This window comes from Chroicocephalus ridibundus, chromosome 1, assembly GCF_963924245.1.
Source record: "Chroicocephalus ridibundus chromosome 1, bChrRid1.1, whole genome shotgun sequence".
Taxonomy (NCBI): domain Eukaryota; kingdom Metazoa; phylum Chordata; class Aves; order Charadriiformes; family Laridae; genus Chroicocephalus; species Chroicocephalus ridibundus.
Window position 1 is genome coordinate 132,738,581 of NC_086284.1, and position 16,125 is coordinate 132,754,705.

The 16,125-nt window shown below is 47.0% G+C and overlaps 1 protein-coding gene across 3 annotated transcripts in view; it reads left to right on the plus strand.

The window, feature by feature from the left end:
• The window catches only part of CASR (calcium sensing receptor), an 81,479-nt gene extending 65,833 nt beyond the window's left edge, over positions 1 to 15,646 (plus strand). For all 3 annotated transcript variants that reach the window (XM_063353019.1, XM_063353009.1, XM_063353000.1), the window contains exons 5-7: positions 4,246 to 4,476; positions 8,371 to 8,494; positions 11,404 to 15,646. In XM_063353019.1, the coding sequence (XP_063209089.1) occupies positions 4,246 to 4,476; positions 8,371 to 8,494; positions 11,404 to 12,854 (1,806 nt within the window). In that variant the 3' untranslated portion in view covers positions 12,855 to 15,646. The remainder of the gene's footprint in view (positions 1 to 4,245; positions 4,477 to 8,370; positions 8,495 to 11,403) is intronic.
• Positions 15,647 to 16,125: the final 479 nt, after the last annotated feature.

Here is a 16,125-nt window from a genome sequence, read left to right on the forward strand (position 1 = left end):
GTTAGGAATAGCCACACTGGAAAAAGGGACAGAGAGGTAAACAGAGTGCCCTGGAGGCACTTCATTAACTCTTAGGCATCTCACTTCAATATCACGTACTGGTGTCAGAATTGATGAAGGAATCTGGGAAAGTTTGGAGAAGGGTCAATGGAACAGGACAAGAAGCAGCAAGTCAGATAGGGCTCATCAGCCTGGGAAAGAGTCGCTGAAGAAAGATCTGACAAAGGTTTTTAAAATCCTGAGAGGCACGGAAAAGCTGACTAGTGAATGACAGTTCTTTGCCTCTTCCAGCATCAGCACAAAGAGCATCAAAAAAGATTAGTAGCTGCTCTGTTCCAACAGGCAAGAAGAGGTGCTTTTCTCATAAAATGCAGATCTCCTTGCTGTAGGAGGCTGTGGATGTGAAAAGTCTGCACAGGTGCAGAACACAAATGTGCAACGTCATGGGAGAAAAATCCACTGCAGGTTATCAAGTACAAAGACCTTTGGCCCAGGAAGTCACTGAGCTGCAAAATGTGTGAGAGTATTCTGGGAAAGTATCCCCTTCTACTCTTGTAGGCATTTGCTGTAGGCTGTTGTGTAGGCATTTGCTGTAGGCTCTTGTGTAGGCATTTGCTGTTGGCCACAGTCAGAAACAGGTCCCAGGGAGATGGGCTGCTGGTCTGACCTAGTACCACTGTATGTTGTGTTTTTAGGATCCTTCCTTAAGAGTGGAAACTACATTGCTCAGAATATCTAGCCTGGATAAAGCATGGGATGCTACGTGGCTGGGAATGGCCTTACCAGAAATAATGGGAGGGTGAAGTAGAAGGCAGCTTGCGAGTCCTTTCTGATAATAGGTGTTCTAATTAAAAGGCATTGTAATTCAATACGGAGCTTGTGACAGAGGGGGGAAAAAAGAAGGAAAAATTACGGAAATAAATATCTGAAGACAGCAGCTTGCACAATGCTCTCCCCACAGGCTTCCACCAGCTGCTGACAGTGTATTCAAGCCACGAGGTCAACACTTCTTTCATAAACTCTTGGTTCCAGGATATGATACGTGCACCCCTGACACGTGCTCTTGCCCTCACTGAAGCAGGGTCTTTTAAGTCTTTGTGGATTGAGTCCCGGGTATTTATGTTTCTATCTTTAGTTACAAAACACAGTGACACATTTTTAACTGTAAAGCCTTTAGCTAATCATTGATAGACTAGTGCCTATAAAAGAGTGCTGTAGCTATTCAGAGTCTACAACTTCCTCTTTTAAAGTTTAGTGCTTAGATATTCCTTGGCTCTTTAAATCATATTTTCCTCCTGTAGAGAGCAGAACTTGTATGATACACAGATATCATCCTGGGATTTTCTTACCATCTGAAACAGGAACATATCCTACAGTTACCATCAGAAATTTAGACCTGAAGGCAAACTTTGGTATTTGTTGGAAAGAGAAAATGGGGTTTGTTACTCCTGTTTTTCCTCTTGCACTTCCATTTGGGATTTTAAATAGGGCATGCATCTTTCCTGCATGAACTGATATACCTGTGCTCTCTTGCTCCACAGCTATGGCTGCATAGCTGAAGCTGCTATTCTGGGCCTGGGGAAAGACAACATTAAGTGCAGATTAGTGCTTTTATATTAATATTTACCCCACCAGATAGAGATATCAGCCCATACATGAAATGGTTTATAACCTGAATCCTCAGGTGTAGTGTGTGTGTGTGACCAAGGGAAAAATGCTGCTAAACTAATCCTACAAAACCCCACCAGTAGCCATGGGTACGTATTACTTTCTAAGAAGCCTAACGTCAGGAGGTAAGGCAAGGAATAGACTAATCGAGTTGAATATTATGAAATTAAACCAAAATAATGCATCTGGGGAATCCAGAAATTTCTCCACCATTTGTCTCGCGGGCCATAAGACCAGCTGGCCTCCTGCCATTGCAGCTCACCAAAAGAGGCAGAACTTGAACTGAAGAATCTTCAATATGGCTTTTGCAAAATTGTCTCCTAATGTGTGTAGTAACTGTAATCAAAAGAAGTGCAAGGTCTGCACTCCTGTCCATACAGATAACAGTCAATCCAGCAGTGATATCCAGTCAGGATAACCTCGTGTCGTTTAGCAGAGTGCTGCAGTGCTGCATGAGAGCGTGATACCGAATTAGAGTGAGGAGAAACACGACATTCAGCTCAGCATGACAAGTCAAATCTGATCTGGATGTCAAAGCTCCAGGTGTCACCCTGTGGTAGGTGCTAGAGCCTGCAGAAGAACACGGTTCCCTGCTTGGGACCTACGCTGCTGGTGGACAGAGTTCCTGCTAACGTGTCCAGGATTGCAGTCCCACTGCAGACGAGACCAAAGTGAGTTGATACAGTACAGACACCACTCTGGATCTGCAGGTCACCCATTCTGACCTCAGAGCTGCCTCTGCCCTGTTCTCTCTCTATTCCCTGCTGGAGCCGGGCAAGTAGCATCTTCCTGGGTGCCACTCAAGGACGAGAGGGAGGAGAGGAAAGCAGTCTCCTCTTTTCCTCCCCACAACAGGCAATGCCCCAGCTCTCCACAGCAATGTGCCAGAGCAGGGCACCTTCTTTTGCCATATCCATCAGAAGGTGAGATCTTCTAGGGAAAAGTGCTGGCTCTTCAGTGAGATCATCGCAGCTGCACACCTTATGGAGGAGCTGGTCTACAGAGGAGGGCCAGCAAGGCTGAGAAAGACAGAAAAAAATCCTGCCTCCGCCATCTCACCCGTTATTCAAAGACTGAATACTGTGGCAATATTTTGATGTACTTCCATCAACATCACACAAAGCTGAAAAGGTATTGTCAGCCACGTCCTGAGTAGTACTACTGTGATTTTTCCAGACTCTCTCAGGCTGGCATTGATATAGGCAGTGAAAGGAGGGTATCTCTGTAGCTCTGGGGATTTTAGCTTGAGATAGGAGGATCCCGAAAGGAAACAGAGAAAAATGAGACAATTTACAAAAGTGACAGGAATTAATGAAATTATTTTGTTCCCCTGTCCCTGTGTTTCCAGGTGAAAAGGCTTCATCAAAACAATATTGTCTGTTCTATGTCTATGGGATGAGGAGGGCTCTGCCTGCCCAGACAAATTGATTGCATTTTGTTTTTTCTTACATTTTGCCATCCAGGATTGTATGTTTGGGTACCCACAGGTGACAGAGAGAGAGAACTGGGAGTACAAGCTGTCGCAGGTGCTAGAACCACAGCAACAAGTCCTGCAGTGGTCTAGGGACAGCTGACAGCCAGGTGCTCTCAGAGTCACCTCAGCTTTCCATAGGTGAGCTCTACAGAGAAACTAACTAAGAACATCCATTAAATGAGGGAGAAAAAAAAAATCTGATAAGTGCATAAACCAGCAACTAACTTTTGAAGAAAAATATGATGTGGATGAATTGTGTCACAGTTGCCGGTATCGTCTTTCTTTCATGCTGCAGTTTCTTCGGTCTGCCTGTCAGGCTATCTCGATCGTGAATTTTGCAACTGCAGTTGTCCCTGGGATTAACTGCTCTTGTCCGCACATGAGAGTTTAAGGCAGGAGGTGAAAATTACAGGAGCAAACATGTGGGGACAGGCAGAATGTGATAACTTGAAACTACACAACCAGGAGACAGGAGCCAAAAAAAAAAAAAAGTGGTATGAATTCTCCAGGCCTGCCATGTGGTGAATGAGCTTGATTTGTTGTTTTTTACTGAAGTGCATTTGGCTTAGGGTTTTTCAATCAAAAGTCAAGTTTGAATTGTTTCTCATCCATTACCATTTCTGAGTGATTGATCATTCAGAGATGAGTGATGCCATCTGAGAGCATTTACGCAGAATGGTTGCAAGAATATGGGCTAAGAGGGATGCGTGGGTGACCGAAACACTCCAGTGGCTGCTGCCAGTTCTCTGCCCCGAAGGACAGCTGTGGGCTTGCAGAGGTGGCTGGAAGCAATGCTAAAAAACTGATGGGGTAGCAACCGGTAAGCAAAGTGTTACTGATGGGTGCCGTCCACTCTGAGGGCCATGATACCTTGTGCTGTCCACGAGGTTTGTACAGGCTCTGTGTGGGCGTGTGATGTCTATAAGAGAAAGCCTGCTACTGTTGTGATTAAGTGCTTTTTAAGACATTAAAGGCTGTAATAAGGTGGTTATTTCCAGTTTTGTCCCCACAGCAGATGTGTGCTGTGGTAGGGCAGTGACACGGGTAGTGACGTGCAGGCATTCATGCTCTCTGTCTCTGTCTCTCTCTCTCTCTCTCTCTAGGTTCTCAAGCACCTGCGCCACTTAAATTTCACCAATAACATGGGGGAGCAAGTGGATTTTGATGAGTTTGGGGACCTGGTAGGGAATTACTCAATAATCAATTGGCATCTCTCTCCGGAGGATGGCTCAGTCGTTTTTGAGGAGGTTGGGCACTACAACGTTTATGCCAAGAAAGGGGAGAGGCTCTTTATCAATGAAAACAAGATCCTGTGGAGTGGATTCTCTAAGGAGGTAAGTGCTTAAATCCTCACAGTAACGTTTTCCAAGTTTCCACAAGCTGAAATTTCAACTAACCCTACACACTCCTGTATTATGGCTCCGTGCTTCGTTACAAGACCCATTCATCTTACTGTATACATGGTTTCTGTCCTAGTCTTTCACACCCTTATTGCACAGTTCTGGAAACAACGGGCAGCTGCTTCTCCCCTCCTACACGTTTGATGAGCCTCGGTATTAATGTTTTAATGCCTTTTTTCTGGACCAAGGAGTTAGCTTGGGATTTTGTAATGCTGTTTTACACAAGGATGAGAAATTCATTGCCCAAGTCTGGTTGTTCTCCTGAGTGCAGCCATCTCCTCCACTCCCAGTCCCTCTGTATCAAGAAGTGTCTCCTCGTGCCACTACGAGCGTTTCTGCTGGCTTTACTTTCCAAGTCCCAGAGCCTTTCACACGCCCTTGCCTTGCAAACCAAAAAGAATAAGCCCTGTGAATATTCACAGGTTAATTCGGACATGGTGCTCAAATACTGGGAGATGCCAGTACCTGCTACCTTTTTTTAATCTACCAGAAGGTGTTTGTGCAGTCTCAAAAGTAGCCATTGACTTTAGTCATCCCTAAGTCCTTCTCCACTTTCTTACATATGCTAGATCTTTTCAGCACAACTGTATCGTCACTAGCAGCCAGGGCTGTGTCTCCCCCGTGTGATAGGAACGTGGTGCAGAGATCTCCGGACAAGAGCCAGGTTGATCTGCTGTCATAGCTGGCAGCAGCCCACTCCAGCCAAGACAGAGACCCGGCTCCCAGACAGGATACTGAGCGGGCATCTGGCTTGTGCTCTGCGAGGTGACACGGGGAGCATTAGCTTAGAAATGCTGCTGCCAGTCCTTGCTGCAACGTTTAGGTGTGTTAAATCAGCACCTAATTAATGAACAGGGCAATTGACTTCCAAGTGATTATTCACATCGGCTGACAGATCAGGTAACTGCTTCTGCAGTAGCTACACTTGCCTAACACGCTTACACCATCAGTTAAGCCTTACCTTTACTCCAGATACCCCAGCTTCACTTACGGCTTAAATCCAGAGCGCTCTGAAGGAGGTGTGGGTCAGGCAGAGCCTGCTGCAGCAGAAATATTGAGCCCAGGCTTTTCTAAGCCCGGCTGGAGACCCTGAGCCCAAACTACAAGTGGAATTAAAAAACCCTGATACTCTAACCCCTTCTTCTAATCATTGCAAATGCCACAGATACCTCTTCCAACAGGCAGAATTATTAATTTTTTTTAGCTTAAACTAAGTAATTTTGTTCTTTTGGTCTCAATTCCTCCAACACTGCAATTTTTATATTTATTCTCTGTCCTAAACTATTAGAAATGTGACTGACACTCATCACTGAGTGTCATGGCAGGGCGTGTAAATTGTGTGCCAGTGAAGGGGTTTGTAATCTCTGTGGCTGTTGCAGCTTTTTTCCCAGTTTATAGAGTTTGAATTTCTTACAGAGAAAAGTCTCTGCTCAAAGAGCGTAGCCAGTACTTCACTCATTGAAGCCTTCTATGCCTCCGTCATCCTCAAAAATGATTAAATGTAGTTAATTTTAACACAGGAACTTCAGCATTGGCCAGACTTGCCCAAGAACAAGTTAAAGAGTAGGTAAGATAGATAGATTCATTTTGGCAGAACTTGATGAAATTCCCCACAGGAAACTTAACAAGGCAGCCAAAGCAATCTCAAAAGTACTAGCAATTCATCTTTGGGAAATGTGGAGGATGGGTGATGTCTCAAAGGATTAGAGGAGAATAGCTGTAATACCTATTTTTAAAAAGAGATATAGGAGAGCCAAGGGAATTACATACAATTGAGCTGAGCTTCAGTAACCTAAAAGACTTGATAAAAAAAATATTAAACAGTTTATAAACACTTAGAGGATAATAAACTGATAAGAAAAAGCCAACATGGATTTGTCAAGATGAAATCATGCCAAACCAATTTAATTTTCCTCCTTGGAAGCTCAATCAGTTTAGTAGATAATGGGCCAGCAGTGCATGACTTCAGTTGGGCCTTTGATGCAGCCCTGTACGAAATCATCAGTGACAGCCTACCCACTCATTCCCAAAGAGTGTCTAGACTGATGAAGTCCTCTTGGTGGGTGCACAACCTGCTGAAAGACTGTCCCAAGGGACAGGTATTAACAGCACACTGTATTGATAGCAGTAGATATTAACAGCAAGGAGTGCTTCAAGTGGGGAGCTGCAGGGATTTGCCCTGGATGTGTGTCGGTCCAATTCATTACACAATCCTGATTAAAAGCTTACAAACAGCGTTTCCAAACTGTGCTGCAGCTGTACTTCAGAGTGATAGCCAATGGCGACTGCTCTCAGCTGCAGACGAATACCAGAGTTACAAAATGAGCATCTCCACGTAGGAGCTGCCACTCCAAAGGGCTTGCTTACCCTGAGGCTGAGGTCAATGCCTGCACACAGGCAATTTCCAAACCATACCCTGGACTCACTGCCTAAATGCATCCACACAGGAGTTTCCTGGAGATCAGCAGGTTAGCAGCACTTGGGCAAACTAGCAGCAAGCTTCCAAAAAGGTGAATGGAGGCTTCCAGCCAGAGCAGCCCTTAAGTATGTGCAGAACATGGTACTTTGCTGGCAGTGGAAATGGTGAGTTTAACTCTCCTGAGCTGAGAAAGCCATGTTCTGTGCCAGCTCTCTTTCCTTAATTTAGTCAGGAAGAGAAAAGGTGAGCTCAACCTCAAGTTGTGCTTCTGTGTAAAAAACGCCCAGGTTTCCACTCATTATGCTGAACCCCTTGTTGTCAGTGTGCATTAGGCATGCAGCGAGCGTGCCTGTGCGACCACTTGCTGCTAGGATGTGTCTGTGCCCCAGGTGGGCTCACACACAGCATAAATGCGCAGCCAGCTGGTGACACGGTGACACAGCTCGTCATTTGCAGCAGCAGAAGTCTGGAAGCCTTTGGATCTGCGTATAGCTGCTGATTTGCATCTTTAGATGCTCAGTGTTCTCAAAACAGGGCCTTTCTTTCTTTCATATGAAAACTCCTCTTGTTTAGTTAATTTACCTTTTTTGTTTCTGAGTTGGAGAGGGTCTACAGGAGAACAGGAAGAAGTGGGTTTTAAGAAACTGTTTTAATGTCCATAAATCATTAGCAATCAATATGCAATATATGGGATTGGGGATCAGCAGCCAGAGCCCATCATCTCCAAGGCTGACTCAAATTCCCGCCAGTAGAATCATAGAATACCAGGGTGGAGGGGACCTCAAGGATGATGTGGTCCAGCCTTCTTTGGCAAAGGCACAGTATAGACAAGATGGCCCAGCACCCTGTCCAGCTGAATCAGTGGGTAATCCACCACCTCCCTGGGGAGATTATTCCAATGGCTGATTGTTCTCATTGTGAAAATTTTTCCTCTTGTGTCCAATCAGAATATCCCCAGGAGTAGCTTGTATCCATTGCCCCTCCCCTTTTCCATGTGACTCCTTGTAAAAAGGGAGTCTCCATCTTCTTTGTAGCCACCCTTTAAATACTGGAACAAGAGAGATTCATTGTCTTTTCTTTTAACCATGTATTGACTGTTTTCTGGTATGTGTATCATGGGTCACATGTGTGTTCGCAGTGCCCACAACACAGTAGAGATTACAAAGATCTGCTGATCTTCCCTACCATCCCTCGATGTGTTCTTTCAAACAAATGTCACTGCTGTGGGCTGGGGAACAACTATTACGCAACATGTGTCTGTTCTGTGGAGGGAAGAGGTGAGCTTCTGAGACTCTCCATGCAGCATGCTACTCAAGCAATAACACCCTTGTACGCCCAAGGTCCTGCTGTAGGAAGGCTGTATGTGGGGCATTGCCACCATTAACCCTCCTCGGGTTTTCTTCTTGCAGGTGCCTTTCTCTAACTGCAGCAGGGACTGCCTCCCGGGCACCAGGAAGGGCATTATTGAGGGAGAGCCCACCTGCTGCTTTGAGTGCGTGGACTGCCCCGACGGAGAGTACAGTGATGAAACAGGTAATACCCACAGAGCTGCGTTGAGGTTTGCAGGGGAACCCTCTGGGCATCACCTGCAGCTGTGCTGAAGTCGCATCCCTGCAGCGCTGAGCTGGAGGCTGCCTTGCCGCCAGGCTTCACAGAAAGTCTGGAGGGGCTTCTGAAGAAGCTTACAGGAGTTGAGTCCTGTGGTCCTCAGGTCCTGTCTTTTGCTAAGCCTGCTTGTCCCTTCTGCTCTGAGTTCGGAAAATTAAGGCAGAGAACTTGAAAAAGGACTTGCTATATATAGGAAGTGTCCCATGCATCCACAAGCAAACTCCACTGCACTGTAGCACTGTAGCTTTTGTCCTCCAAAAACCTGGACGAAAGACACGCTCCCTACCCTGATCCTAAATTCTGTACTTATCAGTCTGCCTCCATCTTTTCCACATGTTGTCAGGGTTTTATTTCATGCTTTTCAAAGAAATAAAGTCCATTCCATCCCTGACTTCACAAGCAGAGAGGAATATTTCCCTTTATGGGGTCACCAGACACAGCTTTTGTTGAGCACTGGCACTGCAAGAGACCAGAATCTCTGGGTTCTAACAAACACCCATGGACATCTTTTTTGTTGGTTTCAGTGGGAGCATGGGTCGAGCCACTCAGGTTCTGCAGTAGAGGTGAAAGGTAACCTCAGTTTTAGAACTGGTTGAAAAATTCTGAATTTCCAATGCCATTAGTGCTCCCTCAGCCTTGGGCATCCGCAGGGTAATGAGTGCAAGTAAATCCTTTCAGAACAGCAGTCCCCTCCGTGCTGCAGAGCGCTCAGGATCTCCTCACACCCTCTCCAGCAGCACTGGTTCCAGGACACACTGCAGACCTTGGCCGAGATGAAAACTTCAGTGAGCTGTTTGCAAAACTGAGCAAAACTGAGTAAAACTTCTCCTTTGTGAGAGTCTAATTTGCATCCTATCAGACGGGAATGATAATTTTTTAGCATAAACATGTAGTGCTAGAAGATGCTTGGGGATAGCATTTCCAAATTAAATAGAAGCAATTCTGGTCATGTGTAATAGGGGTCTTTTGGTGTTTTTCACATTCTTTTGGGAGCTAGCACTGGTGTGCTGGTGAAACTTGTGGGGCTGAGGGGGCGACTGCCTTCTGGCTTCACAGTTTCCTGCTGCTATTTCAGATGAAAGCAGTGCTCTTTATTTCCTGCGCTTGCCAGTTTTATAGGTGTAGAGAGCAGTTTTACAACCAGTCTCATGGAGCTGAGACAGCAATGGTACAGAATGAGACAATCTGTCGCGTCCTCTCCCAGCTGTTTGCTCCCACCCTTTGTCTCAGAGCAGTGCTGGTGCTCGGGTGACCACAGAGCGAGTTGGATCAGGTCTCTGGTCTTCTCAAGAACAAACTCTTGGCAGGTTGGGTTTCCAGCTAGAAGGAGAAGCTGCATGACCTATAGTGCTAACACAAAGGAGGGGCAGGAATGAGCAGCCTTGGGGGAGGAGAGAGATCTGGTTCGCTCCCTTCAGTGGCAGCATGGTCTCTTAAATCAGCTCCAGACAACGGTGAAAGCGTATCTTTAGGATGCCCCTGTCTCTGGTAGAGGTGGTTGGGTTCCCTGCTGTGTGAAGTTAGCTCTGCCTTGCCTGCAGTTTGGAACAGGCCTTCAGGTAAAGGGCACAAGAAGAACAAAAATGATTGGCTGAATGGATGTAAATGCAATGACATGTGGTGATGGGAGTTTCTGACCAAGCTTTTGCATTGAGTGGAAGTTTCACATGAACAGCTTAGGTGAGGCAACCAGTCATTAGGAAAGCAGTATCATAGCAGGTCACGGATGCTCCCTCCAACCATAGCTCCAAAACAAGAGAGTTTGAAATCCTCTGCCCTCCTTAGCTGGGCATTCCTGGCTTTCTCATTGGCATCAAGCTCTGGATCTGGGAGCTATGCTCCGAGTCTCTTTGCTCAGGTGCAAAGCTCAGAGGGAGGTTGCTACTAAAGAAGGTTTCTGAATGTTCCCAGAACTTGCTGCAGCCCATTGCTACCAAGCTGGGATCCCAAAGGCTGAGGTAGGTTGTGACTTCCAACTCACTGCTTTCAACCCCATTCTGCTGCCATCAAGGGAGTCATGACCCTCCCCAGTGGTGCACAAGACCCATTTCGGTTGAAGAAGAAGAGCAGAAGCAGCAGGTCCTTGCCTTTTGATCCTGGCAGCCATTGGAGACACACATTGCCATCCCAGTAGGCACAACTAGTTTCATGTAGAGGAAAGAGATGAAGGCTTCAATTTTTCCTTTGCAAGTATCAGTGGGACACTTTGCTGGGTGTGGGGAGAGTGATATCATTAAGACACATTTTCCCCTGATGTTCCAACATGAAATGAGAGTATGATGGGAGTCAAGGGCATTGCCTGCCTTCGGGGAAGAGCAATTTAAACACTTGTAAGACTTGCCTCCGTGGAATATGAAATAGAGTCTCAAAGCGCTTAAGGAGGCAAGCACGTTTTTAATTTTCTCTGTAATAGAGACAGGCAAGATGTTTCAAACGATGGTAAAAGTGTGAGAGGGAGGAAGACAGACAGAAGTAGATGATAAAAATGAAGGAACAAGAGAGAGGGACAGAACCTGTGTAACAGCAGATAGCAATCAAAGTTTGCAAAGTTTTGCCAAGAAATGGATTCCAAAAATATGAGTGCAGGGGCAGAATTTTTTTTAAGATGGAACTAAGTATGCCTTGTGTTTTGCTGTATATCCCATGGGATGCTAGTTGTTTCAGTGTAAAACACTCTGAGACACCGACATGTGATTCCGGGAACCTGCAGATACCTGAAGGGAACACCCCATGTATATAAGGTGAAGGCTGGTGCGTAGCTGCCATGTATGTCATCCCACGTTCCAGCATCTCATTCCGACACACTTACCCTCTCCCTGTCCCTTCTTTTTCAGATGCAAGTGCCTGTGACAAGTGCCCTGAGGATTACTGGTCCAATGAGAACCACACGTCCTGCATCCCCAAGCAGATAGAGTTTCTGTCCTGGACCGAGCCCTTTGGGATCGCTCTGACTCTCTTTGCTGTGTTGGGAATTTTCTTGACTTCTTTTGTCCTGGGAGTCTTCACCAAATTTCGCAACACGCCTATCGTCAAGGCCACAAACCGGGAGCTGTCCTACCTCCTCCTCTTCTCCTTGCTCTGCTGCTTCTCCAGCTCGTTGTTCTTCATTGGCGAGCCCCAGAACTGGACTTGTCGTCTGCGGCAGCCAGCTTTCGGCATCAGCTTTGTCCTCTGCATCTCCTGCATCCTGGTGAAAACCAACCGTGTCCTGCTCGTCTTTGAGGCAAAGATCCCCACGAGCCTCCACCGAAAGTGGTGGGGCCTCAACCTCCAGTTCCTCCTGGTCTTCTTGTGTACGTTCGTGCAGATTGTCATCTGTGTGATTTGGCTTTACACAGCCCCGCCATCCAGTTACCGAAACCATGAACTGGAGGATGAGATTATCTTCATCACCTGCCATGAAGGCTCCCTGATGGCCCTTGGCTTCCTCATTGGCTACACCTGCCTCCTGGCGGCCATCTGCTTCTTCTTCGCCTTCAAGTCTCGAAAGCTGCCTGAGAACTTTAATGAGGCCAAGTTCATCACCTTCAGCATGCTAATTTTCTTCATCGTCTGGATCTCCTTCATCCCTGCTTACGCTAGCACATACGGTAAATTCGTCTCTGCCGTAGAGGTGATTGCAATACTGGCTGCCAGCTTTGGGCTCCTGGCCTGCATCTTCTTCAACAAAGTCTACATCATCCTCTTCAAGCCCTCCCGCAACACAATCGAGGAGGTGCGCTGCAGCACAGCTGCCCATGCTTTCAAGGTGGCCGCCAGGGCCACACTGAGACGGAGCAACGTGTCACGCAAGCGCTCCAACAGCCTGGGGGGCTCCACCGGCTCCACTCCTTCATCCTCCATCAGCAGCAAGAGCAACCATGAAGACCCTTTTCCTCTACCGGCCTCTGCCGAGCGGCAGCGCCAGCAGCAACGTGGGTGCAAGCAAAAAGTCAGCTTTGGCAGCGGCACGGTCACCCTGTCGCTGAGCTTTGAGGAGCCGCAGAAGAATGCCATGGCCAACAGGAACGCCAAGCGCAGGAACTCACTGGAGGCCCAGAACAGCGATGACAGCCTGATGCGACACCGGGCCCTGCTGCCCCTGCAAAACAGCGAGCCCCTCAGCGTTGAGCCCGGCTTCCAGGCAGCATCCAGCCCGGAGACCAGCTCGCAGGAGTCGGTGGTGGGAGACACCAAAGAAGAGGTACCAAACCCTGAGGCAGAGCCTTCCCTGCCATCGGCTAACTCCCGAAATTTTATAGGCACTGGAGGTGGCTCTGTCACAGAGAACACGGTACATTCCTAACGAAAGAAGATCATGAAAAGCACACCAGTCCCCAAGAGGAACTTGCTCACCTCTTGCTTCTGAATGGGAAAGACAACAAAGACACGCTCCTGTGACACAGCCCCACCACACCTTACTGTTAGCGCCGGCAGGGTAACACACGTGCCTCCAGAGGAAGGACTGTGTCTGGGGAGCCTTGGACTGAATTTGCGTTCGCTTTATCAAAACCAGGACACCTCGGAAGGACAAGTGAAGATTGCCTCTGGTGGGGCTTAAGCAGAAGTCTGCATGCTGCCTTGCCTCCATAAGCTTTTCCTGCCAGACTGCAATTCAGCTGACTATGGGAGGCACTAGGCAATTCCACTATACTCTGCTTTTACATTTATGTATAATATTCCTCTTTCCCACTATGTATAATATTCCCTCTTTATCCAGTATATGTGATCTGTAACCATGTGCATCAGGACTCTCAGCTCTACAAAAGTAAGGTACACGGTTTCACTTGGGGAAAGCACGGTCATGGGGAAAATAAAAACCCCCCAACATCCTGCACGCTGTGTACAGCCAAGGGTGTGAACATGTAAAGTATTTAATGTGACAGAGCGCCCTGCTATTTATATTTAGTAATGTCCCAATCTCTCCTTTCTGCCCAGCAGGAAATACTGGACAATACTCTTCATAGACTCCATTGCACTAGACCAAGCTACTAGGTTCCTACTGGTTTCCTCCAGCTGAGGTACCTTTACCTCCCGCCTGCCTGCTTTGGTGGAGGGGGAGAACAGCTTGTAAATCCCCTCCCACCCCCTGGAGAACGTTGCGAGAGCACAATGAGATGTATCCATGATTGATTATGTCGCTAGTAGTTGTATGCTTAACGAAGTGTTGCTGCTGTAATATCCCACATGGCATACATGGCTAACCCTCTCACACCATAGTCAGTGTTGTGCTTTGCCATATTAATCTGCCTCACACCTACACGGAGCATTGCGCTAGTTGTGACGACACTGGGTGGGGCCTGATGATACAAAACAAATGGAACAAGGCGAAATGGAGGAGCTAGGGATAGAGAAACAGCCCCCAGAGGTGGTAATATGATCGCAGGAGTGGGTGAATATCTGAAGCGTGTGTGTTGGTAGATGACTGGATGAGGAAGGCGTACAGGCCTGTGCTCTGAGACATGGACAACGACAAATGGGTAAATTGGCTCTGTTTTGGCTCCTGTAGGCCACCTACTAGATTATTTCCCTCCTGGCTCATCTTGACGAGAGGGCACCTAGTACAAGAAGGGTGGACTGCACCTAAAGAAAAACAGTAAGGACTTCAGCAGAGAGCGTAGCGGAACTTCATTACTCTTGACACTTGTCCCACTCCCCCAAATGCAGACGTAAGTGCTCCTGGTTTTGCAAGGCATACCTGGTTCCTCTCCATCCATGCTGGAAAGGTTGAAGTAAGAGAGTCATGAGAAGAGCTGTTTGTTGCAGCCCGATGAGAGAAAAAGCACCTCTCGACAGCTTGGCATGAGGGGTGGGGTTACATTGCAGAACTTATTTCCCTCCTCCCAGATCGTGCGTGCGAGAACAAGCGTCTGAGGTGAAGATGTCAGTACCCTCCCTCGTCAAACATGAAGGTAGTCCACACCGCTGTGGAAAGGCAGACGGGCCTGCAGCTTGGTGTGAGCCGAGACCGAAGGACTGCGTGAATGCGTTGAGGAAAATACCACAACTCTCTTGTTGCTGTTTTCGCTTGGTTGTTCTTTTGTCAGGGCAGGCAAATAAAACTTACAGGTGACATTACTGCATTAAAAACTTTGTTTTGCCACCTCCACTTGTTGCTGACGAGGAAGAGGAGTTTTGGCTTAGTAGAGCACAGTGGGAGTCCAGAAACCCAAGAAGGGCACTATTAAGACAAGCTATTGTAACGCTTTTGTTGGTTTGTTATGTGCACCTCGAAGTGGGCTCAGATTTTAATTACACCATGGAGGAACCAATCCAACTTTAAATGTAAGGCCTGCAAATTACAATATTTGATTAAAGCTATGGCATAGCAGGTTAAAAGGGGAAAAAAAAGAGAGTTCGAAAACATGAATTCTTGCGGCCACACTTTTGGAAACCACAGTCTACCCCAGACCCAGTGGGAGTTGCTCATTGCTTCTGAAAAAAGAGGTCCCTTCCCCAGGCTGCTGAGTGTGGCATCTAGGCTTAATTTAGGGTACGGAATTGAGAACCCGTGGTCTCCTGAGTCTAACTGCACGAACGGAGATGGGCACTAGATGGCAGAAAGGGCTAAAAAAAAGTACTTCTGTTACGGCCCGTGCTTTGAAAAATCTCAGTAGCCAAGTAGTTTTAGTGCTGGTGAATCATTCCTACGGGCAAAAACCAGTACAGCGGCCCCTGAACCGAAGCTGACAGCATTGAAAAGATAGAAGTGCTTAATGAATTAAATGAAAACGACACAGGATGCAGAACGAAGACTGTCTGTGAACACACACAGTGTGAGAAACAGAAGGTCATCACTGGCTGCCTTGTTTGGAGAACAGTACTCATGGGCTCTGCACACAGTAGGTGTTGACATTTGGGTGTTTTTCATTCTTTGGGTGGTTTCCATTCTTCAGGTGGTTTTTGTTCTTTACCTAAAAGGAATTTGTACCCTGGCGTATGATGATGTTGTCCCAAAGCGGGGTCATTTACCCGGTGTGCAAGACACCAATAGACACGCAGAGCAGTGGTATTTATTTAAAATCATTTCTGCAGAGATGGGTGCTAGGTGGTAATCCACAAAGGTAGCACGCCGGAGTACGTGCTCCTGGGAATATTCATGCAGTTCAAAACACTGAAATACACACCCTGAATCATAATTATTGATTAGTACTTTATCTTAACAATTTCTATTGGTTAGCACAGTCTCTCGCTTATGTCTTTTAATTGGTGTGCGCGTGCATGGGGGTGGGGGGAGGTGGTGTAGTTCTGTTCACGCTCTGAGTCAGTGGTCGCGATCTCCCACTGCCGCCTGTTCCTTTCCCCAGTTACTGCAGATCTTTGTTGACTTTATGCTTCATTCAGCGGCTGTCCGGGTTTCAGCCAGTTTCGGCGCCTTGTGCGGAGGGATGTTCCCTTGTTATCAACCCTCTGTTCTTCTCCAAGGGTAAATTCATTAGCAAGGCATGTATTGTTTATACAAAGCATCCGGTTTCACAAAGCCTCGTAGCCTTTTTACAGCTCTTTCCTCTTGCTAAGTGAGAGAGTCTACCTCCTAAAATACATTCTACCTTTTTAAAGTACATCAAATGAGGCTC